General features: G+C 37.6%; 1 protein-coding gene and 1 long non-coding RNA gene across 3 annotated transcripts in view; one reads left to right on the top strand and one right to left on the bottom strand.

The window, feature by feature from the left end:
- Positions 1-38: 38 nt before the first annotated feature.
- LOC148127706 (uncharacterized) lies at positions 39-27,302 on the bottom strand. 2 transcript variants are annotated; one of them, XR_015744845.1, is made up of 3 exons: positions 27,191-27,302; positions 25,300-25,455; positions 39-198 (listed from the first exon to the last, which is right to left on the bottom strand). It is a non-coding gene; the product is annotated as an uncharacterized LOC148127706 (long non-coding RNA). The 2 variants fall into 2 exon arrangements; XR_015744844.1 differs by lacking the exon at positions 39-198 and adding an exon at positions 15,451-15,505.
- Positions 27,264-27,769, top strand: part of AIG1 (androgen induced 1) — an 82,407-nt gene continuing 81,901 nt past the window's right edge. The window contains exon 1 of the mRNA XM_026705604.2: positions 27,264-27,683. Coding sequence (XP_026561389.1) covers positions 27,543-27,683 — 141 coding nt within the window. The 5' untranslated portion in view covers positions 27,264-27,542. The remainder of the gene's footprint in view (positions 27,684-27,769) is intronic.

The following is a 27,769-nucleotide window of genomic DNA, read 5'->3' as shown; positions in this document are numbered from 1 at the left end:
TCAGGGCCATAAGAGGTGATCAGGGTAGGGTAGGGATTCTACTGCTTCAGACCAGTTTATGCAAACTGGTAGTTCCGGTGGGTGTTTGCCCCGACACCCGCCCCTGCTGTTTGCTGTGCTTTATTTCCTGGGTTTTTAGCACAGCTGATTCAAGCGGCAGAGCAGTTTGCCGCGCCTCAGCTTTTTCAGTCACCGGAGCTGCAGTAGAAGGTAAAGAATTCAGTTGAAAATTGGCTTTTTTAAATGTAGAGCACACACGCTCAGCACGCAATCACCAAACCGGTTGTTACACTGCTTGAATCGCATCACTGGATCAGGGGCATTGATTCTGTCACATCAAAAGCATCCCTTCAAATGACAGAAATTTCTTCATGGTACTGAATGATAAAAAGTTGATGGCGAAGAAACCATTCAGTCCAGTGGTAAACACTGAAAGTAACTAGCTGGTCACACAAACTACCCTATGGGCAGTTTGAGATTGAGATAAAAATTCTTCCTTATCTACTAGCATTTCATTTGCTCTGGTAATCAACACATTTCTCTCAAGTATTCACAAGCCCATTTCAAAGACACGCAGTGGACAGAGCATTGAAAACCTCAGAAATCCAATATGAATAATTATATACAGACAAGATTGGTCCTGTCTATTCATAGTTACATCAATGACAGAGGAATGTGTTTACAGTACTATCTACTCGAGCTACATAGGTAACTTTTAGTTTGTACAGCACAAGAATGTGAGATTGACATTGCAAGGAGACCACAGGCCTATCACCCACCCATTGCGAGGAGACCACAGGCCTATCACCTCCTGTTAAAAGCAGCCAGATGTGGAAAACCAATATGTAGGCTACAAAAATGGTCAATACCACAAGAATACAGCTTTCTGGTTAGCCTTTTAAAGAAGACATCAGTATCTTTAACTTCCTGGATAAAGTGTTAAAACTGATGTGTCAGATTTAGACATTTGAGAGATGACACTGCTTCACTGGATCTATTTCGGCTGCTTCTAGATTCAACATAGGAATGTGACTATTGAACCAGCTAAACCAGGGAATGATTTAGGGGTTCACTATTCAGTATCAATCAATAATAATATGCCTATTTGGTTCTCCAGAATTTCTCAATGGCTGTTTATACATTCAGATAGTAACTTGAATGCCCTCAAACTGTCAAAAAAATCAGCCCATGAGAAACATATGGCCCCAACTTGCTAGCCTTCATAAAAATTGCAAAAATCATATGGTTCCACTTAGAATTTGGTGATTAATGTAGAAGGCTATTCAATTGTTTAATATTACTTTTGACATCTTGTGACTTATTATGACTTTACCCAATACTATTTTTATAAATCATTTTTAATATCTTTCATTGTTAACTTCAAAAGACGTGGATAACATTCAAACTACAATACATTCAGAAATAATAGTTTAAAGTATTTTTTCAAGAATGAACAAATACATAATGAAACTTTTGCAATGCATCAATGTATAGTCAATAAATTAATTGCTGAATAAATATTTTTAAATGTAACAGAAATGCTAAATATAAACAGAGCTAACCAGAAAAAATATATAAAATAAAATACTAAAGAGGCCTTAGTTGGCCAGCTATCCAAGCTATCCAAGCTTCAGAAGTTTAAAAGCAAACTAAAAATGTACTGTAAACTATCACATTATAAGCCACGCATAGTCACTTTGGACAGTGAGATGGGTAGCATATAAATTAATAAATGAAATCCTAAGTGCCTTTTGAGCAATAGTTGGGAAGATTAAAAAGAGGTGTTGGTGTTATTGATGATGGCAACCACCTCTGGAACATTTCGTTCTTATGGGGAAAGTAAGAGGGAAGAAAATATGTATCTGTAAGCTAAGTGGTCTTCACTTGTACTGATATAGAGCTCCTCAGTTTTGCTCTCAGATGTTTGTGAAACAACCCAACATTTTTAGAATATCACAATTTTGGTTAGAAAATTCATAAACTCTAAATTCAGGGTAGTGCAATATTAATAGGGAACTATTTTGTGAAATAGAGAAGTATAATATTGAAGTTCAGAGCTGCAATACTGAAATTAGCTGGAGCAAGTTACATAGTGTGCCGTAAAATGTACAGTTAGATTCTTTTTCTATCTGTTTCTCACACACTGCATAAATACATTCATGCATACACATATTCTCATCTACTTGACTGAAATGCCAAGTACAGCATTTCTTCTGCTATAAGTAGGCCAATATTAGGATTTTTGTTTGGGAATACCTTGTATAAATATCCCATACTGATACTGAAGACATTTGTCCTTTCTGATGCATGACATGAAGATGAGCAAACACCCTTCTAGCTATGACTAATCTGCCAGGAACACTCCCTCTCTCACAGAGGAATTAACCACTGCTCAGATCCATCCACAGGTTACCTTGGCCTTGGCCAATCAGAAGGAACATAGATCTAATTTACAGGTGGCCATGCTAGGAGTCCCAAGACCCCATCCATTTCCTTGGGTCCAACAGAATCAAACTGTTCCCAGATAATTAGGTACGTTTGCTTCCAGGCATCTCCAAAGGACCTGCACCACACTTGGTCTCCAAATGAAATGGATCAAAGCAATTTTATCCACTAGGTCACGAACCTATGGCATGCATGCCACAGGTGGCACGCAGAGCCTTTTCTGTGGGCACATGCGCCATTGCCCCAGCTCACCTCCACTGCGCATATGCACATGCCTCCCACCAGCTGGCCTTCAGGTCTCTGTTGAGTATGTGTGGGGGCAGAATGCATGCCGTGGGTACATGCGGGGGTGGACACACATGCATGGGAGGTGTAGACACATGCATGGGAGCAGTGCAAACATACATGGGGGGGTGTCTTGCATTTTGGGTATGCGTGTGCATGCTTTGGGATCTCGTGGCCCAAAAGGTTCACCATCACTGCGCTAGATGAACCAAAAATTTCTCAGCAGAGCCCTGAAAGTAAACCATTGCACACACACACACACACCCTTATTCAGGGGAGTCCAGGTAACCTTGAACAGAGCTACTGGGCAATTGTCTGCGTATGTAATAAGAGCAGAGAAATACTGATGTTTTGCTGCTCTTACCAAGAAAAAATAGGCCTTAATAGTGTCTATGATTTCATGATCAATCATACTGATTCCTCATCTTTGTCCAGTGGCATTCAAAACACCTCTCAAACCTTTTCAACCTCCTCATCTCTGTAAACCAGTGGGAGTGCCGAGATGCAGGGCCAAGGGAGGTTCCCTGTGTCAATCGTCACTTCTGCAATTGTGGTTGCTGTCCTGTCCTGGTTCAGCACCTTGTTGGGCAACTCTCTTGGGAGCCCTTCAGCTGGCTTTGGAAGCTTCACTCCATCACATTCACTGCCCGCAGCAGCCTACTCCAGCCCTGCTCTGCTTAGCAACCAAAGAGATGGATTCATTGGGTCTTCCAGTTAGCCACCATTTCATTTGTTCAGCCTCAGCTAGATCTGCAAATCTCTAGAAGCTGGCATGGTAAGGATCTGGGGACAGTAGCGAACTGGAGAAGGTAGGGGAAGATCTGGGCAAAGTTTAAAGACTGGGAGAGACACCTTGACTCAGGAAAAACCTTCTCCACACAGCTCCACAGCCATACCTAGGCACTCTACACTGCAAGTCTGCTCTCATTGCCACTTTAATTCATCAACATATCAATATACAGGTGAAACTCTAAAAATTACAATATCATGCAAAAGTTCATTTATTTCAGTAATGCAACTTAAAAGGTGAAACTAATATATGAGATAGACTCATTACATGCAAAGCAAGATAGTTCAAGCAGTGATTTGTCATAATTGTGATGATTATGGCTTACAGCTCATGAAAACCTCAAATCCACAATCTCAGAAAATTAGAATATTACATGCAATCAATAAAAACAATTACTGCCTCAATGTGGCATGGCATGGAAGGTATCAGCCTGTGGCACTGCTGAGGTGTTATGGAAGACCAGGATGCTTCAATACCGAACTTCAGCTCTTCTGCATTGTTCGGTCTCATGTCTCTCATCTTTCTCTTGGCAATGTCCCATATATTCTCGATGGGGTTCAGGTCAGGCGAGTTTGCTGGCCAATCAAGCACAGTCATCCCACGGTCATTGAACCAGGTTTTAGTGCTTTTGGCAGTGTGGGCAGGTGCCAAGTCCTGCTGGAAAATAAAGTCAGCATCCCCATACAGCTCATCTGTGGAAGGAAGCATGAAGTGCTCCAAAATCTCCTGGTAGACGGCTGCGTTGACCCTGGACTTAATGAAGTACAGTGGACCAACACCAGCAGATGACATGGCTCCCCAAATCAGCACAGACTGTGGAAACTTCACACTGGACTTCAAGCATCTTGCAGTGTGTGCCTCTCCATTTTTCCTCCAGACTTTGGGTCCTTGGTTGCCAAATGAGATGCAAAAGTTATTCTCAGCAGAAAAGAGGACTTTGGACCACTGAGCAACAGACCAGTTCTGTTTTTCTTTAGCCCAGGTAAGACGCTTCTGACATTGTTTGTTGTTCAGGAGCAGCTTGACAAGAGGAATAGTACATTTGAAGCCCATGTCCAGGATCCGTCTGTGTGTGGTGGCTCTTGATGCACTGACTCCAGCCTCAGTCCACTCCTTGTGAAAGTCCCCAGCACTTTTGAATGGCCTTTTCCTCTCCAGGCTGCGGTCATCCCTGCTGCTTGTGCACCTTTTTTTCCACACTTTTCCCTTCCACATAAGTTTCTATTAATGTGCTTTGATAGAGCACTTTGGGAACATCCAACTTCATTTGCAATTACCTTTTGAGGCTTTCCCTCCTTAGGGAGGTTGTCAATGATGGTTTTCTGCACAACTGTCAGATCAGCAGTCTTTCCCATGATTGTGATTCCTACTGAACCAGACTGAGAGACCATTTAAAGGCTCAGGAACCCTTTGCGGGTGTTATGGCTTAATTAGCTGATTAGACCGGGACACTTTGAGCCTAGAATATTGAACCTTTTCACAATATTCTAATTTTCTGAGATTGTGGATTTGGGGTTTTCATGAGCTGTAAGCCATAATCATCTCAATTATGACACATCACGGCTTGAATTATCTTGCTTTGCATGTAATGAGTCTATCTCATATATTAGGTTCACCTTTTAAGGTGAAATAAATGAACTTTTGCACAATATTCTAATTTTTTGAGTTTCACCTGTATATATTACTATTTGACATGTGGTGATAGTGGCATCTAAAATGAAGAATGGCTAAAGTTCCCAGAAAACAATAATTATAAATCAGAGACTTTTCTTTTAGGCTTAACGGACAAAGAACTTGAAACAAATCCCGAACTGTGTTTTTATAATGTTGACAGCAGTGAGAACGCTCTATGCACAAAAATGAAAAGCAATGTTAATTCCCACAATGAAAGAACTGATGGAAAAATTGATGGATTAGCAAAGATGCTTTAATCAAAGAAAATAATACATTGACTTTGTTTCTACTTGGAACCACTTCTGGATTTGTGCTTTAGATAGAAAAAAAAATAAAACTTTGAGATTTGCTAATTAGACAAGTTTGTTGCTGTGGAAAGGACCAATACATATTAAATATGCAGAAGTAAAAAGTTGAGGCTGTAATATTTTTAGTCCACTGCACTGAAAAGAGTCAGAAGATAATGATTTTCTTTCTTTTTTTCCCTTTTTATCCTACACTTTCCTCTTATCCTTTCCCCTTCTTCATTATCTCACTACTCTCATTTTCATTTTATCATTTGATGGGTTTAATAAAATTACATTTTTGAAAAAGAAAAGTATAGTAATGAATATTGAAACTTTAATAAGAAAATCATTTTTATCCTAAAAAAATATTTCATTTGCATAATACATGTTTTGTTTGTCAGATTATTTTTCCTCCTCTGGCTAAGTTGCATATTGAATGGAAGCTGTCAGATCAGTTGCATAAAGCCACCCTCAATATCTGCCACACATTAAAAGCCCTCAGAATCTCTGATAAATGGATCTCTTAAGTACCACCCACAGTTTAAATTAAACATTTGCTTTATCAAAATTAGATTATTTGATAAAGGGGAAAAATTAATTTGGTCATTTACTACTATACTGATATTTAAAAAATGCAAGAGGTTAGCTTCAGGGGCAAGACATTTACAGTATGGAAGAAAAATTATATAGGATAGGAAACCTGAATTCATGTTCAATATGGAAAGCAAACAAGAAACATGTAGAAATAAGTGTAAAAAACCTTACAACAGTATATTTTGCCACATTTTACAACTAGTATAAGATGACATCTGTTACTGTCCTGATCAATTGGTTACTAAGTCTCTAAAGCATCTCTTATTAGGGGCATTATAATGTACAAAGATCACATTGTCACATATAAGTTTTGGGTTTGTATGCACAGACCAATGGGTATTAATTATAGGAACTAAATTAAGCACATCAACAAAATTGTAAATACAAATAAGTAAAATCCTGGAAGATCTAATCAGGTAAATATTTCCATTAAACCAATAAACAAGATAATAAGTTATATCATTCCTCAATGTTTATTCTCTAAGCAGCAGCATTCAGGATTTTATTTCTGCTCTTCTGGTTATTTTAAAAGAATATAGTAGGAATGGTTATAAGAACTCTCCATAAGATCTGAAATGCTCCACACTCCACAAATAGATACTTCAAAGAAAAATATTTTGTAGCAGCATGAATATGAAATGCTATTCCATATTAGTGCAGTATTGCGGATCTTAATCTATCAACATTAAGAAGCACAACTCCTTACATTATAAAGATTAGGAGAAAATAATTTAGTCCACCTAAAATGCTTAAGCAAAGGTAAACTTGTACATTTTATATATGCTAATAATTTCTGTACATATTCTGTATTTTGACAATTCTAGTTAATCTAAAATTAAAATTAGTACAATTTTATATAGGTTATCAACTATAAATTCAACTGTCCGGGATCTTCATTTGTTCGTTTGTTCCTTCCTTCCTTCCTTCCTTCCTTCCCTTCCTTCCTTTCACAGACAGACAGATCCCAAAACAACTCTCAGCCACTTATTATCCTAGGGAAGCACTGCATCTGGAGTGCTTCAACCCAATGTATCATTTTATCAGTTGTTTCTCTTGAATTCACACACACTAATGCAGATATTTAGATTATGTTTTCCCATTGGCCCCATATGCAGGTTACTTTCCCATACACTAACAGTGATCTGCAGAAACTATAAACTTCCAACATTTCATATCCAGCTTTTCTTGTGGGCCAATTTTTATGTGGACGTATGAGTTGTTGTCCCTGCATTTTCTAAGAAATACAAAGAAGAAACATGAAAACTGCACTACTCTTCTTATTATCAGCAAATAAGCTGGAAAACCATAGCACTCTGTGATTTCTCAGCTTTATTCTCTCTTTTTTTAATAGGAATGAAATTAACAGCAATTATGGTGTGCGAAGCAGACATTCTTAGCACCTATATCCTGCTCCAGACAAAACTTGCCAATGCAAAGAGGGTTGGTATACTGGTGTGAATCTTTGATTCACTGTTGGGCTTAACTAGAAGACTTTGTATATCGTGCTTAATTCTTTATATCAAAGTTCTAATCATCTTTACCTCTGAAGTGCAATGCTGCAAAAAATGAAATAAGTGATCCTTTGAAAATATTAGAATTAGTTTTATTTCTTGGACTTTTTGAGAGTTTTGAAAGGCCTTGTATATGATATATAAAATAAAAAGTATACGATATATAAAATAAAAACAAGTCTAATACCAAGTTTTGTAGTGTGTGTGTGTCTGGGAGAGAGAGGGAGGGAGGGAGGGAGAGCTTTTATAAGCACTTACACAAACAATTGGATTCAGTTGTATCTGTCCATTGATTAAAGGTGAGCACATAAAATGAAAAATATGAGCAACACCCTGCTTGATCACACCCTTGGCCCTTCTAGTCCAGCATTCTGTTCTCATAGTGGCCAACTTATTGCACAAGGAAACCTACTGGTCTCCCATCTGTCTTTAATGACAGCTACCCATCAAATCTAACCCAAATCTAATCAAAATCTAATAATTCTACCCATGAATTATTCCAATCCTTTTTTAATGGTAGAGAGCCAGTAGAACCTTCCATGAGCAAAAAATATTCCCTACTTCCTGAAGCCTGCTGCACCATTTTTCCTGTAGTTCCAAAAGATCCATCCTTCCATCTTCAGACAGAAATCCAAGACAGGCATTATGTTTATATCTATCTCTCTGTGAATATAGCAAACATAACTACCAAACCTTTGATGTGCCAATCATACACTGTGCCAAAACTTCCAGAAGACCTCATCATTTCAGTATGCATTTTAATTGTTGATCACACTGGAAAATTTCACCACATTTTTTATCCTGAACATTTCATAATCTGGCTTCCTCTGTGTGAAATTCTGGCTCTGCATGTAGAAGAAATTAGTATTTAAGAGAAGTTACTGTAGTCTGTTGTACTTAGTAATACACTTATGCAACAAAGAAACTGGGAAGTATTTGAGAAAGTTTATGTGCTTGTTTTCATACTTTGTGATCTTGTCTTTTATTTTCATTCCACCTATATTTAATGTAACCTATTATCCTTCTCATCTTTTTATCTTTCCTACTACCTATTTCTTTAGCTTTATGACTATACCTTTGTTGTGTGTATCTCATGATTCATGTTAATTGCCTTTATTTAATATCCTATATGATTTATGTTGTTTGCTTATTTAGTATCCTATGACTATCACTGAGTTTGTGTCTTATGATTTGTGATGATTGTATTTTATGATTTATCACTTGTTGCTTGTATGTACACTGAGAGTTTATGCATCAGAGACACATTCCTTGTGTGTCCAATCACGCTTGGCCAATAAAGAGTTCTATTCTATTCTATTCTATTCTATTCTATTCTATTCTATTCTATTCTATTCTATTCTATTCTCTCTATACTTTGGGAGAATGGCAGGAAAGATAGGATAGCCACAGGAGTGGGATTCTACCAATTCGCACCTATTCACTAGAAGCGGTTGTTAACATTTTAAGCAGTTCGGAGAACCAGTTGTTAGAAGAAATTACTGTCCTAATCCTGTAAGGAAGGCAGGAAGGAAACATTCTGGTGTTGCTTACAGAAACTGCCTCTCCATTAACCCTTATTACATTCTTGGCAGGACTAGATTTCCTGTCTCAGGAACATCTCTGGAGGTTTTTTTTCCTCCTTTGCTGGTATTTTGCTTGTGTGGAGTGACCATTCAAAGTTACAATGGCACTGAAAAAAGTGACTTATGACCATTTTTCATACTTACGACTGTTGCAGCATCCCCACAGTCATGAGAGGCCAGGTGAGGAGATGCATGTCTCAATGTGAGTGATATTGAGTTGGCCACACCCAGCCAATAACATGACCACCAAACCACGTCCACCAATCACATGACCACCAAGGAACGCCCACCAACTAAGCCAAGCCCTCAGAACCGGTTGTTAAAAAATTTGAATCCCACCCCTGGATAGCCATGCAGATTCACTTTCTTTCTCCATATTTGTGTGTGCACGTGTATATGTATGAGTAGGTAAGCATCTGAGTATGCACACACATGCACATACAGTTACATACATTCATGCATTGCTTGGGAGTTTGTGATATGGAAAATTTTCTTACAAGTCCTCCATGTAAAATACATCCAAGATACATCTGGTGGGTCAGTGTGGAAAACAAGTTATTTGACTTGATGCTCTTTGGTCTAAAAAATATGAATTTCCTTATGTTCTTATGTAAAGGACAGCAAGAAAAAAGAATTCCCAGTTGTTTTGCAGATTCTTCTACTATACAGCACTACAAACATGGTTGTTTGCCATGCACATTCTTTTTTTCTTTTTTTTGAAAATTTTATTTGGGTTTTCACAAAAACAAAATACAAATAAAACATCTTTTTTGAAAATAGCATGGTCCCAGGTTATCACTTCTTCATACAGACACAAAATTCAATTTCATGCTCATTTTTATATTCTATTCCATATCTTATTACCATTTTATATTTTCTACATAGTTTTTCCCCTCTTTTAATTTTTTCAACTTTAATTATCTCATCTCAATTCAAATCATTATATTTATACTTTTGTCTGTCCTGTTTCAATTTCACATTATCTTTTCTTATTAAGCAAATTTTTCCCTGTAGTTACCAATTAAAGTATGACACCTTTATATCCTTTAATTTTATCCATTCAAACTCTTATTTAAGCTTCAATGTATACCTTTAAGATTATAGCATTCAATATAATACATAACTTCAAATTGAGTTCTGCTTGGTACATTCTTAAAATAGAGACTATATTCTTAAAAAGAAAAAAATTATATGTATGTATGTATGTATGTATGTATGTAAATAAAACACACATTCCATTACAATTCAATTCTATCATTAATATTCATTAAAATCTTAACATCTTTAACATTTCTTTTCAATGAAATAACATACTTCCTTGGGAACACTTATAAACTTCCCATAGTTAATTCTTTTTTTTCCATATTTCTCACTTATATTTTTATAAATCATTACTAATAATTAAAAATGTTCCCTTTTAATTCTCTCAATCATTTTAATTCATTTATTTATTAACAAACATCCCACTACATTACAGTAAATATTTTATCCATCATCATATTTTCTAAAATTATTTCTATTTGTAATATAACAATGCTATCTTATGTACCTTTGCAGAATCCCTTTTGCAATTAAATTTTCACCCATTATCTCTAAACAAGCTTATGATTACAATCCTTATATCTTTTCTGTTTTTCCATTTCTTGTTTCTGTTTTTTACAACTTCTTTTCCTTACCTTCTTCCCCCTCTTCTTCTCCCTCCTCCTTTTACCCCCTCCTCTCTCTACTTCTAACTCTCTCATCTGTAATCCCCTCTTCTGTTGCTTTCTAATATTATACTTATCTTTCAAATTGTTCTTCTTTTTGGTTGTTTTTTCTAGTCTTAAATCTTTCACTCTCTTTCCCCCTTTTCTTCCCTCCCCCACTTAAAATTATTTGATCATTAAAGATGGCTTCTTCTTTGTCCCAATCTTCTTGTTCTGCAAGCATTTCTTATTGCTTCTCATAATTCCAGATCTCCATTTCTAAGAATTGAAACACAAAGCCAAAAGAACTTCTCCCTTCTTGTGCATCTTCTTTCCATTTTTTAAGTTCCGTTTTCAGTTCTTCTAAGAGTGATACCATTTTAAAAACTTTTAAACAACCACCCGGTTAATTTTAGTCATTAGATGCAAAAACCAAAAATCTCCAAGTAATCCAAATAATCCAAGGCTGTTTCTACTTGTTTCTTTTTTCCACTTCCTCTTCCTGGGGTTCTGTTATTTTGTTACCAAGTTTCCATTAAAATGTATCTTTGAGGAATCTTTTTAAAATTTCACTGTAAGTTCCTTTTAATTACAGTTCCCTTCCTTAATTCCAGGCAGTCTCCTCCATTTTTCCAGATCCTGCCCTTTTATTCTTTTTTTTCTCCTTTCCTGCTTTTAAAAACTTTTAAATGTCCAGAAATCTTTATTATCCCTTTGACTTTCATTTTCAGCTTAGATGCCTATTAATGTCAAAGTGGATTTTTTTTCAATTTCTTGCTTAACTCTCTTAGCAATCAGTATGTCAGCCTCAAGATCTCTTCGGGTACCCTAACTATTATCCTTTATTTCTCCCTTAGTATCTCTACTACTAGGCTTACTTCTTTCGGCTGTCATTAGCAACGGGGGAGGGGTAATTGTGGGGGGAAGAGAGCTGGAGGTGTTTTGCATTCTTTTACTGTGGGCAGAAGAAGGGGGATTTCTTCTTTCCAATTTTCCATTTCTTTCCTAGCCTCTATCCTTTTTGCGCAGCTGCGAGGTCTTATCAAAATATGTCAAGGTCAACGGACAGAGGCCTCATCACTACCTGAAGATGCTCACATGATCATATTCGAACTTTTAATTGGCAGAGACTTCTGGACTTTGGGGGTGGGAACAATTCCATTTCTTTGTATGTGTGATTCATGCGCCAAATTCTCACTTTCGAATTCCATTTGTAGCTTCCTTTTCATCTTCCAGTAAAAGAAGAACTTTGCTCTGAACCATGGAGTCTGAGTATTTCTTTCTTGGATTTTGAAAGGAGCACATACCGACACAGTATAAGGAAAAGGAAGAAAAAAAACCTAATCCTTTTCCTTCTCTCTCTCCTTCACAGCTTCAAAATCTTATTTGGGAACAATGTTATTAAGCTTAAATTCCAGGGTACCTTATTTGTTGCTTTTGCTGTTTGACCCGATCAACCAAAATTTTCTCTTCTTATCTTCCTCCTGCACATTCCTTTCCGGTCGAGTTCTTTGTGGTGGCCATTTCTGACCACCGCTACAACCGCCTTTAGGAAAGGGAGTAATGGCCAACTGGGGAGGAGACATGCGGTTCTCCTCAACCCTGCAGGCAGTCTCCCCCCCCTTCACCACTTCTACGGGGTGGCTTAGCCCCAAAACCAGAGGGCTCAGGATGCTCCAGCGGCGAGCACGGATCGAAGCCTCCTGCCATGCACATTCTTTTTGCAACTGTTGCAAAAAGGTAACAAAATGGGGCAAAAATCACTTAACAAATGGCTCACTTAACAACAGAAATTTTGGGCTCAATTGTTGTCATAAGTCAAGGACTACCTGTAAATGATGTCCTCCTATTATAAAAGCCTGTAAGAAATCCAGAAATTGATGTAATATGAATATTCATATGAAATACTGTAGGTACTATAATTTTAAGATGAAATTGAACCAATATTTCTCTTGAAGCTATTCATGGGATTAAAAAGGTTCAAGAGATTAAATACCAGTTATTTCCAAAATTTATGTTTTGGTATCAAATTTACTTTTTATTTTGTTAAACATTTCATTGTACATAGAGACTTTTCAATGTTATTTATTTATTTATTATAGATTTGTTTCAACCATAATGCACTATGATCAAATACTAGTAAAACAAAATAAACTTCATCTGCCTTTGGCTAAGGCAGCTGCCTGAATCCTGAGACAATTTTGCATTGACTGTAATTTCAGTAAGAACTACTCTCAGTAGGGAAGAAATATCACGGTAATGAAATTTGTTAAGTGAATTTTTGTCCCATCTTTCTTGCCCCAGTTGTTAAGTGAATCACTGCAGTTGTTAACATCGCAGTTGTTAAGTGAATCTGGCTTCCCCATTGACTTTGCTTGTCAAATAATTGCAAAAGGTGATCACATGACCTTAGGCCACAGCAACAGTCATAAGTATGAACCAGCTACCAAGCATCTGAATTTTGATCACATGATCATGGGGATGCTGCAACAACCGTAAATGCGAAAAAAAGTCGTAACTCACTTTTTTCAATGCTGTCGTAACATTGAACGGTCACTAAATGAACCATTGTAAGTTGAGGACTATCTGTACTATGTATACTGTACTGTTCTCTCAGAAAAGGGTAATCAAAACGAGAAAAGCTTTCCAATCAGAAAAGGGTATAGCATAACTGATTTTGTTATCTGGAAAGACATGAGATGAGAAGCAGTATCTGAATATAAAAATCATACACGGCAAGGAAAATCAGACGTTTTTCTTCCTCTCAAACACAGCGAGCTTTGGGATCAGTCACTGAAGCTGATAGTAAATGATTCAAGATTGCTAAAAGGGAGCTTGCTTTTTTATTGAATATAGTAATAGTAGTTGTACTGCGGAAATTACGGCCATGAGATGAGGAGGTGCCACTGTTTTTTAAAAAAAACCTGTCAAATTCTAGGGAAGTTCTGTCAGTGGCTATTGACCTTATTATATGCTTTCTGAATGCTCAAAATATGAGTGCTCTGGCATATTGTCTCAATATAGTGTATCCAGGGACAATATGCCAGAGAATCAGTATAAGAAGACCATTACCCTCATATCCTCCTATTATGAATGTTTGCAATGCAAAACATCTACCCTGTTTTCCCGACAATACAGCCTACCCTGAAAGTAAGTCCTAGCTTGATTTTTACATGTGTGCCCAATATAAGCCCTACCCCCCAAATAAGCCTTAATTAAGATCCCTCCCACTCCAGAGTGCATGGGTAAAAATTAAGCTAGGGTGGGGAGCGGGGGAGGGGGAGATGCCTTACTACTTACCTTTGGACAGTTGTGGCCAGGTCTCGCACACCCCACCACCTGCCTTGTCGGCCCATTTCTTCTTCAAGGCTGGCAAGGCTTTCCTGAAGGTCTCTGTAGCTGATAACAAAGCTCTGGATCGATTAGTCAGTTATTGGCAGCGGCCTTCAGGAAAGCCTTGCTGGCCGCAGAAGAAGAAGTTCCTGAAGGCCTCTGACACCAAAACAGAACACAAGGGTTACACGCACAAGTGAGATTAGTCAGTGGGTGACTTCCCCCCAAAATAAGGCCTGGTGCCTTTTTTGGTGGCAAAAAAAATATATAAGACAGGGTCTTATTTTGGGGGAAACACGGTAGTTAGCATCTGGGTGACACAGAATGGTGGTTGGGGAATTCTGGGAATTGAAGTCCACACAGCTGAAAGTTGCTGAAATGAACAAAGATTGCTGTACAGTACGGCAAACTTTCAAAATTAAGGGTTTTGTTCTTGGCATTTTTTTTCAGGTTGGTTCATGTTCTTTGAATAAAATGATATAATGAGTTTGGCTGCCTTCCATCAGAAACATCAAACTGAGGCAAAATTTAGGTTTTGCCAGAATAAAAGAAGAGATTTGCATATGCATACAACATCAAATAGATACTAAATACAGTGGGCTGCCTGGGGAATTCTGAGAACTGAAGTCCACACATCTTAAATGTTGCCAAGGTCGAGAGACCCTGCTATAATAAATACAGAAATGTAATTCATATTACCAAATGATCTATGTCATTCCACAGTCTACAGTGGATGGATCTTACCCACCAACTACAGGTCGTCATCGTCTTATAATAACCACAACTGAGTTCCTGTTGCTAAACAGGAAATGTTAAATCAGTTTTGCCCCATTTTACAACCTTTCTTGTCACAATTGTTAGATGAAATCACTGCAGTGGTTAAGTTAGTAACCCAGTTGTTAAGTGAATCTGGCTTCCTCACTGACTTTGCTTGTCAGAAGGTCGCAAAAGGTAACACATGACCTCAGGACACTGTGGCGATCCTAAATACATTCCAGTTGCCAAGCGCCCGAATTTTGATCACATGGCCATGGGAATGCTACTATGGTTGTTAAGTATGAAAAATAGCCATAAGTCACTTTTACCAATTCCATTAAAACTTTGAACAATCACTAAATGAATGGTTGTAAGTCAAGGAGTACTTTATTCTTTTTGGCCAGGATCATTCCTCTCAAAGTGAGCTGTAGTTTCTCTAGTCAAAAAGCCAAAGAAGAAATGTTGCTTTCAGCCCATCACAGCCATCACATTGATGCTGAATATCCTGTTTGGCCACGGCATAAGTCAATGCTTGCAGGGTCTTGTGGACTCACTTCTCCATCTTTAAAAAAGGTAAGAGAGACATGAAGATGAGCTTCCTCTCTGCTATACATGAGAATCTTCAGGGGACAAACAGTTGGGAATAGCCAATATCTGCTGCTAATCACAATAAATCTAGATTTGGGTGGCTGAGATGAAATGTTGCCTCCAGTCAAGGATCTTTATAATTAGAACAGTATTTTATTTCCAAAAACTACTTCAATGCTCCAGGCAAGGGTGTTTTCTACTTATAACTATTTATTTCCAAGGTTTGCTTCAAAGCTGAAATTAAACTCTTTTCCTATTCAAAATACTATTTTATTTTATAAATCTGCCTCAGGTCAGGGTATTTCCTATACAGAATGTTAATTTATTATTATTATTTTAAATTGCCGTGGGGTTGAAACAAAGCACTTCCCCTTTTAAAAACAATACTTTTCAGTATTTCAAAATCTTATTGCTGCATTATGCCTATCCAGAAACCCAAGCAAAAATAACATGAAATTACATTCTCTCTCTTTAAAGAAATTCTTAAAGGGGGGTTTAAAAAGTTGTTTGTAACAGGACACATAACTTTTTTTTGCAAAATGTACTTTAGACATTTTTGTATAATAAATTCATGATGTAAAGAGTTATATTTAGAGCATAGAACAAATGCAAAAATTCAGATGAACTTAAAATCCTCCCAGCACTGTAGAATGATTGGTTCAATCCACATAATAGAGTGGCAAAAAAATAAGAAAGTTTTTAACAATAGGGAATAAAGTTTCTGAAAATCAGAAGACAGACTCTCTCACTCATTATTTGGAAGCATTTTAGGGAAAGACTACTCTCACAAGGTCAAAGACTGCATTAGCTCAGTTACTAATGTTTTATTTGGATCCATCACTTGAGGGCTTGAGACAAAGACAGAATGTATACTGGGGAAGGAAGGGAAAGCCAATAAATAAACGTTAACCTACTTCCGATCATAAAAAGTTGGTAAATAAGTGATGGTCAAATATAGAGCCTCACTGTTTCTTCTTCCAGTTCTTTAACATAGATTTTAAGTCATGGTGCCTTAAAATATAGAATTGTTTTCATATAGAGGACATATATGACTGCATAAAGTTGGAACCCTATAGTGAGATATCAATGATGTGATGTCATGATCCAGCTTTGGCATACTGAGGTCTAAGGTTTTAGGTACAAAGTGAAATATCCCTCTGATGTCATAAATCCCCTAGAATGACCAGATTAGATGAGATATCCCATTTTTCCTCTAGGAACTTAGGCAAAGCTCTGTCTTCCAACTTGCCCCTGATTTTTTCCATATAGGATGAGTTGTTTGTGCTTGTTATGAGGGAATGACTCAAAGTCATCTAGCAAGTTTCCATGGTAGAGACATGGACAATTGCTTGGAAAAGCAAAGGGGACAAGTGTTGATACATTAAGGATGGTGTCATGCAAAATTGTGATATGTATTTTGTTGTACAGCAACTAGACATTGCTGTACAGGTATAAATGGCAGCATTTCTTGATTAAATCACAATGTGCATATGGTCATTTTGATGTAAAATGTCTAAGGGTTAGGGTTAGGGTCTTGCCAGTTCTGGTGAAACATCTTAAATATTATATTACACTGGCTGTTCGCCTAAAACCTAATATAAGTAAGGAGCTTGATACCTTGAAACATTTATTAATAAGTGTTTTCTTAAAGTGTTAGGATAAATGTTTAATCCTGAACCAAAATGTTCATTAAAATGGTATCAGGAATTCTTTCCATGAGAGGACATAACAAAATTGGGGTATCTTATTAACACAGCTCACTTTTTATTCTTAAAGCAGGAACAGAGAATGTTTGACACTTGCAAACTTTATGCACAAAGAGGTTGATATGGAAGACATATTCCTTCCAATTTTCAACCTACCCACCTAACCAACTCCAACAACCATGTTGGTAAACCTGCATTTTTTATTTTTATTTATTTATTTTTGTCAATTGCTTACAAGATAATAGGCATAAATAAAAACATAGTTATGAATACATATAAGAAAAATAAAAAATAAAAGAAACAATAGGACAGGGACGGTAGGCACGTTGGCGCACTTATGCACGCCCCCTACAGACCTCTTAGAAAAGGGGTTAGGTCAATAGTAGACAGTCTAAGTTTAAAGTTTTTGGGGTTTGGGGAAGAAACCACAGAGTCAGGTAGAGTATTCCAGACATTGACCACTCTGTTGCTGAAGTCGTATTTCTTGCAATCAAGTTTGGTGCGATTAACCTTGAGTTTGTATCGTTTGCAACAATAGGTTCTTGCTTTTGTTTTTCTGTAATGTGACTATTCAGGAAACTATATTGGAATATACATTTATGTTGTGATATACTGGCCCTTCATTTTCTAGCAGATATGGCCAAAGAGGCTTTACAACCTATCAAAAGGGTCAAAAGGAGCTCTGGGACTTTCTGTGATTTAGTTGAATAATCCAGAGTTTTAAATACTCACTTCAAAATTCAGAATTTGAATTTCTTTTTAAGGGCAGCTCACATATAAATATTCAATTTAGATATTACAGCATAGGAATCAGTGTAGCCAGCCTCTCTCTCTCTCTATCCAGGAAACCTGATTAACTAGATAAAGCAAATCAAAGCTTATCTGAGTCATTGAAGCCAATGTTAGATTTTATAGCATGCCCAGGCTGTATCCTTGTTCCTTCAGGAAGAATGCAAATAGTTTATAAATAAGACATATCAAAATAGATAATTCTTATTTATTCCATCCTGAAAGTAATATTGTAAGTTAATTTTGAGGCATGTTGCAATAGTATCGTACTTGAAATCCCATAATAATGTTATTAGCTTCATAGATAATATCCTGAAGCATAGGAGAAATGAGATAGAACTCAGTAAAATGGAATGCTAGTTGGAAGGGTTGACGTCAGCGAGACAGAAAGGCATTTTGCAAACAAGTACAATAGTCATATGGCTATTGACTTGAAAAAGCAAGAGGAAAGACTTGGTTTCACACCAGAGTCTAATATATATGAAGGGCAGAATTCATTTCTAGATGTTGTTAGATGGAATAATTTTTAAAGGATGGCTTCCTCATTACTTACCTAATTTTGAGCTTGTTAGATAATGTGCAATAGGGGGGAAGGTCTAATGATACAAATCTACCAACTCACACATTGTTATTGTTGTTGTTAGGATGAAGGAATCCTTGGTTATCAAAGCACTATAAAAAGCTTTGAAGCCTTCCTCTTCCACCTCTCAAATTAATCTTTTCACACCTGTCAAATTAATATTTTGATATGATGACTGTTGTGCCTTTGACAGTTCCTAGCTATCCTATGTTTTTCAAAATTCTTCTTGAAATCATAACCTGTAACTGTATTTTGAAATCCATTATGTTTTTAAATTCTATTCCCAACTTCCCTTAAGGACTTACTAGAGCTCCTGCATATAACGTCCTATGCTTACCTATGAGTCCCAAATTTCTCATCACCAGACATTAGTCACACTCATACCGAAAGTCTCAAATCTTACTTAAACAATAAGTTACAGAAAGGCTTGGCATGACTCACAATATCGGGATTTTATTCTGAAAGCGGGACTTAGTACCTTAAGATTCATTTTCATGCCTGATTGTTCACACAGCCTCCAAACAAAAGAAAGACTGTCATCATTATTCTGTTGTAATTATGAGCCTCCCAGTGCTTAATAGTCAAAGCCAAGAAGTTTATGCATTTAAGTTTAATGAATGGAGATGAACTTTTCCCTATTGAAAAGTAATGAGACATCCTATGTAAATATGTTTCCACTTAAACTTAAGTATAAGGATTCATTAATATATGCATAGTAGAGGAATAATATTTCTCAAAATTTATACTAAGAGAAATTGAGGAAGATAAAGAAAAAAGAAAAAGAAAATGACTAAACAAAATCAATATACACTGCTCAAAAAAATAAAGGGAACACAAAAATAAGACAGCCTATATCTGAATGAATGAAATATTCTTATTAAATACTTTGTTCATTACATAGTTGAATGTGCTGACAACAACAGCACGCAAAAATTATCAATGGAAATCAAATTGAGTAACCCATGAAGGTCTGGATTTGGAGTTACACTCAAAATTAAAATGAAAAAAAAACCACTACAGGCTGATCCAACTTTGATGTAATGTCCTTAAAACAAGTCAAAATGAGGCTCAGTAGAGTGTGTGGCCTCCATGTGCCTGTATGACCTCCCAACAACACCTGGACATGCTCCTGATGAGGTGACGGGTGGTCTCCTGAGGGATCTCCTCCCACACCTGGACTAAAGCATCCCCCAACTCCTGGACAGTCTGTGGTGCAACGTGGCATTGGTGGATGGAGCGAGACATGATGTCCCAGATGTGCCCAATTGGATTCAGGTCTGGGAAACGGGCGGGCCAGTCCATAGCATCAATGCCTTCATCTTGCAGGAACTGCTGACACACTCCAGCCCCAGGAGGTCTAGCATTGTCATGCATTAGGAGGAACCCAGGGCCAACCGCATCAGCATATGGTCTCACAAGGGGTCTGAGGATCTCATCTCGGTACCTAATGGCAGTCAGGCTACCTCTGGCGAGCACATGGAGGACTGTGCGGCCCCCTAAAGAAATGCCACCCCACACCATTACTGACCCACTGCCAAACCGGTCATGCTGGAGGATGTTGCAGGCAGAATATTCTCCACGGAGTCTCCAGACCCTGTTGCATCTGTCACATGTGCTCAGTGTGAGCCTGCTTTCATCTGTGAAGAGCACAGGGCACCAGTGGCGAATTTGCCAATCTTGGTGTTCTCTGGCAAATGCCAAACGTCCTGCATGGTATTGGACTGTAAGCACAACCCCCACCTGTGGACGTGGGGCCCTCATACCACTCTCATGGAGTCTGTTTCTGACCATTTGAGCAGCCACATGCACATTTGTGGCCCGCTGGAAGTCATTTTGCAGGGCTCTGGCAGTGCTCCTCCTGTCCCTCCTTGCACAAAGGCGGAGGTAGCAGTCCTGATTCTGGGTTGTTGCCCTCCTACAGCCCCCTCCACGTCTCCTGATGTACTGGCCTGTCTCTTGGTAGCACCTCCATGCTCTGGACACTACGCTGACAGACACAGCAAACCTTCTTGTCACAGCTCGCATTGATGTGCCATCCTGGAGGAGCTGCACTACCTGAGCCACTTGTGTGGGTTATAGACTCCGTCTCATGCTACCACTAAAGTGAGAGCACCGCCAGCATTCAAAAGTGACCAAACCATCTGCCAGAAAGCATAGGGACTGAGAAATGATCTGTGGTCACCACCTGCAGAACCACTCCTTTATTGGGGATGTCTTGCTAACTGCCTATGCTTTCCACCTGTTGTCTATTGCATTTGCACAACAGCATGTGAAATTGATTGTCAATCAGTGTTGCTACCTAAGTGGACAGTTTTATTTCACAGAAGTGTGATTGACTTGGAGTTACATTGTGTTGTTTAAGTGTTCCCTTTATTTTTTTGAGCAGTGTATTTCCTTGGCATTCTTTTTTGATTGAAAGATACTTCCTACACTGGAAATATCAAATATGAAATGTATAATTGTTTATTAATAAGGTCATCACGTTCTGTATATATTTAAATTTGGTGATTTATACACAAAGGTATTAAAAACATTTTCATAAAATATATTAAAAAAATACAACATATGGGTTTAATATGAATTAAATAGGGCAGATAACCTGTCAATAATATATTGAATTTAGAACTCACATATTCTATATAATTTTTAAAAAACCCTTCACACTTTTGGGCCATTTATGGCCCTCAGAAAGAGACTGCCAGAGCAGAGGTGGTATTCAGCAGGTTCTGACTAGTTCTGAAGAACCGGTAGCGAAAATTTTGACTAGTTTGGAGAACTGGCAAATACCACTTCTGACTGGAGATTTTACAGTATCCTTCCCCTGACATGCCCACCAAACTGGTAGTAAAAAAAATCGAATCCCACCCACACGTTTCTTAGATGTTCTCTGTTGTCTTGGGCAAACAGAACAATCATATTTTTTTTTCTTTTTAGTTAATCTCCACAGAGATAACTCATCCCACTGTACTTCTGATACTTTGAGTTGTCAGAAAATTAAGAAAGAAAGACAGTATTTACCAACCGCTTCAAAAAAGGAAGATCCAATATGGAACTAAGGATAAATTTCCTGACAGAGAGAAAAATCAATCAATGGAAGTTGCCTCCCAAAGTAGTGATTCTGTGCCAGAAGTTTAATTTTTTTCACATAGAGCTGTTTACCCGTCCCCTCCAATATCCTTGCCTAAACCCTTAAATCTTCTAGTGTTGTTTGTTTCTAATATTGCTTCTGGAAAGTAACATCATTAAATAATAAATAAAATAGATTTTAGAAAGTTGAAGGCAGCATCAATGTTGAATATCAATTCACTATTCCCTTTGGTAAATAGCTTTTGTAGTCTTTCATATTGTTTTAAAATTCAAGCAACTTGCTTGTCTAAGTTCATAATGGGACAAAGTAAATGGATATGAATGCCAGAACCATTAGGTTCTTGTATCACATGACTTTTCTTTTCCATAGTTAGCCATTTTACCCAGCTTTTATTCACATTTTAGTTTTACAAAATCTGGTTTGAGAAGCCACATAATTTATGTCATGTTAAGGATTCCCTCATTCCTTTCATGTGCCAAATCAGGTGAGCATTTTTCATGCCATAAGGCAATACAGTAGGTTGGCCCTAACAAGTACAAACTTGCAAAACCAGAATGAACTTCACAAATAGAAAGCAAGAGTATTGCAAGTCCAGTAATGAGTTGCCTGCAGCAAATTGCAGAAATTACAGAAAGGAATTTACCTCCACTGTCATGTGAGTAGATTTCCATTGGTGCGATAGAAATATTCTTTACTTTTCTCTATCCCTCAAATCTGCTCAGGAGGGTCTCTCAACTTTTTGGATTAGATCTATGATAGCATTGCATGGGAACTTCAATGAGGAAGGAACATTCTACCCATTCTACTGCCAGACAGTCTCAACCTAATACAATTTAGGGAACTGAATAGACTGAGATATAGAACGGACTGATAGGTATATAGTGAAGGAATGCACAGAGACACACACAGACATATATGCACTGTATGAAATAAAAAGTATTGATATAAACATTTTCAGACCTGACTACTTTTCAAGAGCATATCTGAAAAACAATGTCAGCCTAGACTACTGTTGTTTATATAAACTATTTAATAAAAAGTGAATTCTCCAAGAGATCACAGGACTAGGATCCTGCACAATTACATTACAGATTTCTAAAAGCTATTTACTTGCATCGTCCCTTGGATGCTAGGCTTTCACTTATCTGAGGAACCATTACACCACAGGCTATTTGCAGACATTTGCTTGGAATGTGTCCATAAAACAAGGCATAGTATCTTTTTATAACTTGATAACACATTTAATTGGACTTGCTCTATTAAAAGAAAACACAATCCAATGCAGTATTCTCTGAAAGCAGGCAGTGGAACTCACAGAATGTAATTTGTATTTTCCTTTAATCTAGATTTCTTTCATACAAAAAGAAAATGCAGGTTTTAGTGCTAATATTATTCATAGAGATTTTTGATATGGAACAAAACTACTTTTGGAATTAGCTTATTCATATTGCTTAAATCTTAAAACCAAAGCATATTACTTTACTTAATCTAAGAAAAAAGAATGACTCTCAATTAGATTGAGCAAATAATAATACTTGAATGTATATGACATCATATATGTGGGGTATTTGAATAGATAAAAAAAGGAAATTGTAGTATTAGGAAATATGTACGTGGACATAAATTGTAACAATAAAAGTAATACATCCATGTGAATAGAAGAAAATCAATGTTCATTAAGAAAAATAAAATGTATTTATTGTACATACAAAAATTTATATAGGTTAGATTGTATTGGGAAGTTATTTTTTCCTATGGAACTGTCAGCTCCAATTCTGATCCATCTCAGTAATGTGAAAAAGTACTGTATTTCCCCATGTATAAGCCACCCCTTTTTTCCAAAATTTTCGAGCCCAAAAGTAGGGGGGTGGCATATACAAAGCAGGTACACTTTTTATACGTGAAAAATGCATAAAATAATAAAGTAGGAATAAACTGGTTTTCCAGCAGTATGCTATACTTTTTTGTAAAAATTGTACGTGATGATACGATTACGAGTGCGAGTACGCGATAGAAATGCATACGCTAGGCATCGTCCTGAATGCTTCGTTCCTACTCTCGTTCCGATGCGTAGATTGCTAGCGTCGCCCGCACTGCTTTCGGCGTCATGACCGAAGTTGTAGATCTAGACATCGAATTTTGTTTCTTTGTAAATTTTCTTTCTTCATAACTTGTTTCTCTAATAAAATATTTTTTTCAAAACTTCACAGTCCAAAAATTGGGGGGGTGGCTTATACAAAGGGGGTGCTTATACATGGGGAAATACGGTATGCATGTTCCTAATTTGTTTAATATAAATGGATTTTCAATTTTTTTCCAGAAGTAACATACTACAGTTCTATGAAAACTAGACTTAAAAATGTGAATGAAGAAAAATTGATGCCTTTAAACTGTAGTGCTGGATAAAATTGTTGAGACTAACCAGTCTCCTCATTGCAAGCACTAAAATTTAAGGTAAAATTTAAATATTTTAGACATATAATGTGAACACAAAAATCATTAGATAATGCTCTAATCATTGGAAAATGGGGGGAAATGAAAAAAAAATTTTGCTTGATATTTTCATTGATGACACAAATGAACTTATGAATACTTGGTTATTGATAGATGACCTTAGAGACTTGAAGCATCAGAAATTATTGAACAGCAATAATGGAAAGAGACTATCGAAGTGCATCATGAAATAAGGAGGAGATATGATCCAAGAGATTTTAAAGAGATATGATCCAAGAGATTGTGTTTATATCATGCCTAGATAGTTAAGAGTCAACAATGATTTGATGGCAACTACTTAATTTACTGCAGCAAAACAACAAAGGATATTGTGGCAATTTAAGGACATTTTTTGTTGCTCATAAAGTTTTCAAGATGTTAATCACTTTTACCAGATGCATGTAGCATAAAATATTTCAGAAGTATTATATATTCATTAATTTAAGATGGACAAGGGAAATATTAGCTCATAATTTAATGCAATACGAGAATTGCAAGCAATGAAAATTGACAGTCATTAAGAAATCAGTGGTTGATCATGATAAATATATTTTTAATAAGTTGTTTTAAACGTTTTTCTTAATATTCAGTCAAAATCTTTCTTTCTGACAGTTAAATCCATTATTTCCTCTCCTACACTTTGGAACAATAGAGAAGAGATCCTGACATTCTTCTGTAACATTATTTCACATAAATGAAGTATAGAAAGTTAACACCCACCCCTCTCCTAAAAGAATGAAATAGTATAGGAAATATTAAAAAGGCAGAATTTTGTATTTCTCTGGATGAGAAAAAGAGAAACATGTTTTTAAAGACAAAGCCATTTCCTACAGCTCCCTGCTCTCCCCCCTTCAGCTCTAGGGTGATGGGATTAAGACATGGCCCTCAGGACATGATAGGATTAGCCCTCTACCCATCTCACCACATGGCACCTGGGAAGATTACATCACCCAGTAAAATTCAACCAGACCTGGGGCTCAAGACAACCTACAGAGTTACCCCTGCATGGCCCCATGGGAGTCTGACAACCAATCAGGATACATTTCTTGCCACAGGAAGAGGAAGCAAGTTCAAAGCCCAACAGAGGGTATAAATCCCTCTCCCACTCTCACCCATGTGCTCCATTTTGCCCAGGACTTCAAACCATATGGTCCTGTTCCATTATTAAAATCATCCTTCGAAGCAGTCTCCATGTTTCCAGTGTCTTTCTTCCAGTGGTGGGAAAGTATCAGGAGTACAGTGGGATGAGTTATCTCTGTGGAGATTAACTAAAAAGAAAAAAAAATATGATTGTCCTGTTTGCCCAAGACAACAGAGAACATCTAAGAAACTTCTTCTGGGTGGGATTCAATTTTTTTTACTACCGGTTCTGTGGGTGTGGCTTGGTGGGTGCGGCAGGGGAAGGATACCGTAAAATCTCCAGTCAGAGGTGGTATTTGTCGGTTCTCCGAACTACTCAAAATTTCTGCTACCGGTTCTCCAGAACTGATCAGAACCTGCTGAATACCACCTCTGCTTTCTTCCCATTTGGACATTTCTTCCAACAGAAGTGTGATCTTTTTCTCCCTCCTACACCATTCTCCCCTTCTCAAGGCTAAACACTGCCAATCGTTCAATATCAAATTTGTTTGAACTCTTCTTAAAATGTGGTGCTCAGAACTGGACTCAAGGGATCTGCTCAATTCAGAATAATGCAACACTTACTTTTCATTATTAAAAACTACTTTAAAAGCTTCTCTTTGTGCAGCCAAAAATTTCATTTGTCTTTCTGCAGTCACATCACCCTTCTAATTACATTAAACTGATAATCAACTACTATTCCAAGTTATTCCTCACAAGTACTACTATGTGGAGAATTATCCCATCTCATACATATACATTTGATTTGTTTTCTAAGTGAAAGATTTTGCATTTGATTCTGTGGGGTTTCATTCTATTATTTTCAGCTCACTTTGGAATAAAATTTAAAGTGAATACTGAATTACAACTGGATCCCCATAAGAGTTCATTGCACAGGATTGATTTTAAATCTGAATGGTTTACCTACATATAGGTGAACTGTATTCTACTTTTTTGGTTCTTGGTCTGGCTTGTAACAGGTTGGTACCCCGGAATACTCTGGGCTTTGTTGATAGATATTTTCCCTATTTTATTATGGTTTCAAAATGTTCACTAGAATTTTTTTCATTGTGTCTTTGATGAGTTTGAACAGAAATGATTGATTGTATATTAGTATTGTCTGCTATGTTCTAAAGTTCAAACCTGACAAACATTCACAATCAAAATTGACAAGATCTTGAGAGCAGCTTCCTCCTTCTTTGAATAGTGCAACACAAATTTAAAACTGAGGTGAAGATAAATGCGCTTTCCGTATGAAAAATATGAAATTTAGTCGAGCTATAAACGGATAACCTCATTTCTTTGGAAAAATAAAAATAAAGGATGTTCTTGCAATTGATAGTGCAATGCGTGGGTGTTCATGATTCCGAGCAGGCTGAGGGCATCAGCTCCTTTTGCTGGCGGAAGTTGTGGTTTTCCCACAGGTGCTTTTTTTAGGAGGCAACTGGATTTTCTTGTTTTTTCTTCCTAAGAGGAAAGACCTCGTAAGAGAAAAAATTGCAGACTACAAAAACCAGGAGCACTACTCAGGTGACCCTGAGGACACAGATAAACCACCAAGTGCTTCAACGACTCTCTAAGTTAGGATGCAAATGACCAGCTGTCTGCAAGGTACATCCTTCCATTCCCGTCAGAGCTGAAGAAGCTTCTTGGATGAGAAGCGAAACGTCTTCAAAAGAAAAAAAAAACAAGAAAGTCCAGTTGCCTCTTGAAAAATTTGCACCTTTGGGACAACCATGACCTGGATGAAAATCTGATCTAAAATCTCTACAGACTTTAAATTGTGGTTTTATTCCCCCGTTGATATGGAAAGGGGAAAGCCAAGCGGGAAACGTAGTCCCCAATTCGATGCAGAAAGTTGCAGCAGAGAATGACGACCCGTACTTCAAATTCCAACCTTTCGAAGCTCCTTCCGTGTTTCGCTGGGAGGCGGGAGACACCTATGGGCAATTCTCTCTCTCTCTCGGGCAATATTAAACATGGCGTCCAAAATCACCCCGGAAGTGGGGCACTGTGGGTGGATCTACACGCCAGAAGTCTATGCGTCCGCTCGCGTGGCTTTCATTTCCCGCGGGGAACACTTGAGCGGCGCCGAACCCGCCCAGACCTTTTCGCTCGCGCGGCGCTTCCCAGGCTTGACGCATGCTGAGAGCGAACGGAGCGCGCGCCCGTCGTTTTTAGCCTCCCGGTTAGTTCTGCATTCAGGCTTTAATTGAGGGGAGGAAGGAGTCACAACATGGCGCTCGTGCCCGGGCAGGTGCTGCGGGTCGCCATCCTCCTCTCCTATTTTTCCATCCTGTGTAATTACAAGGCTATTGACATGCCAGCGCACCAGACCTATGGAGGCAGCTGGAAATTTCTGACCTTCATTAACCTGGTAAGTCATCTTGCCCCCCGCCACCGCCTCCTCTTCTTCGGGATGTGAAGGAGGCGATCCTGTGTTCCCGGACAAGGAAAGTGGCT

Source organism: Pseudonaja textilis, chromosome 1 (assembly GCF_049901715.1).
Source record: "Pseudonaja textilis isolate UNSWEBS1 chromosome 1, rPseTex1.2, whole genome shotgun sequence".
NCBI classification, from domain to species: domain Eukaryota; kingdom Metazoa; phylum Chordata; class Lepidosauria; order Squamata; family Elapidae; genus Pseudonaja; species Pseudonaja textilis.
Note: the sequence above shows the minus strand (reverse complement) of the source record. Positions and strands in the feature narration are given on the sequence as shown.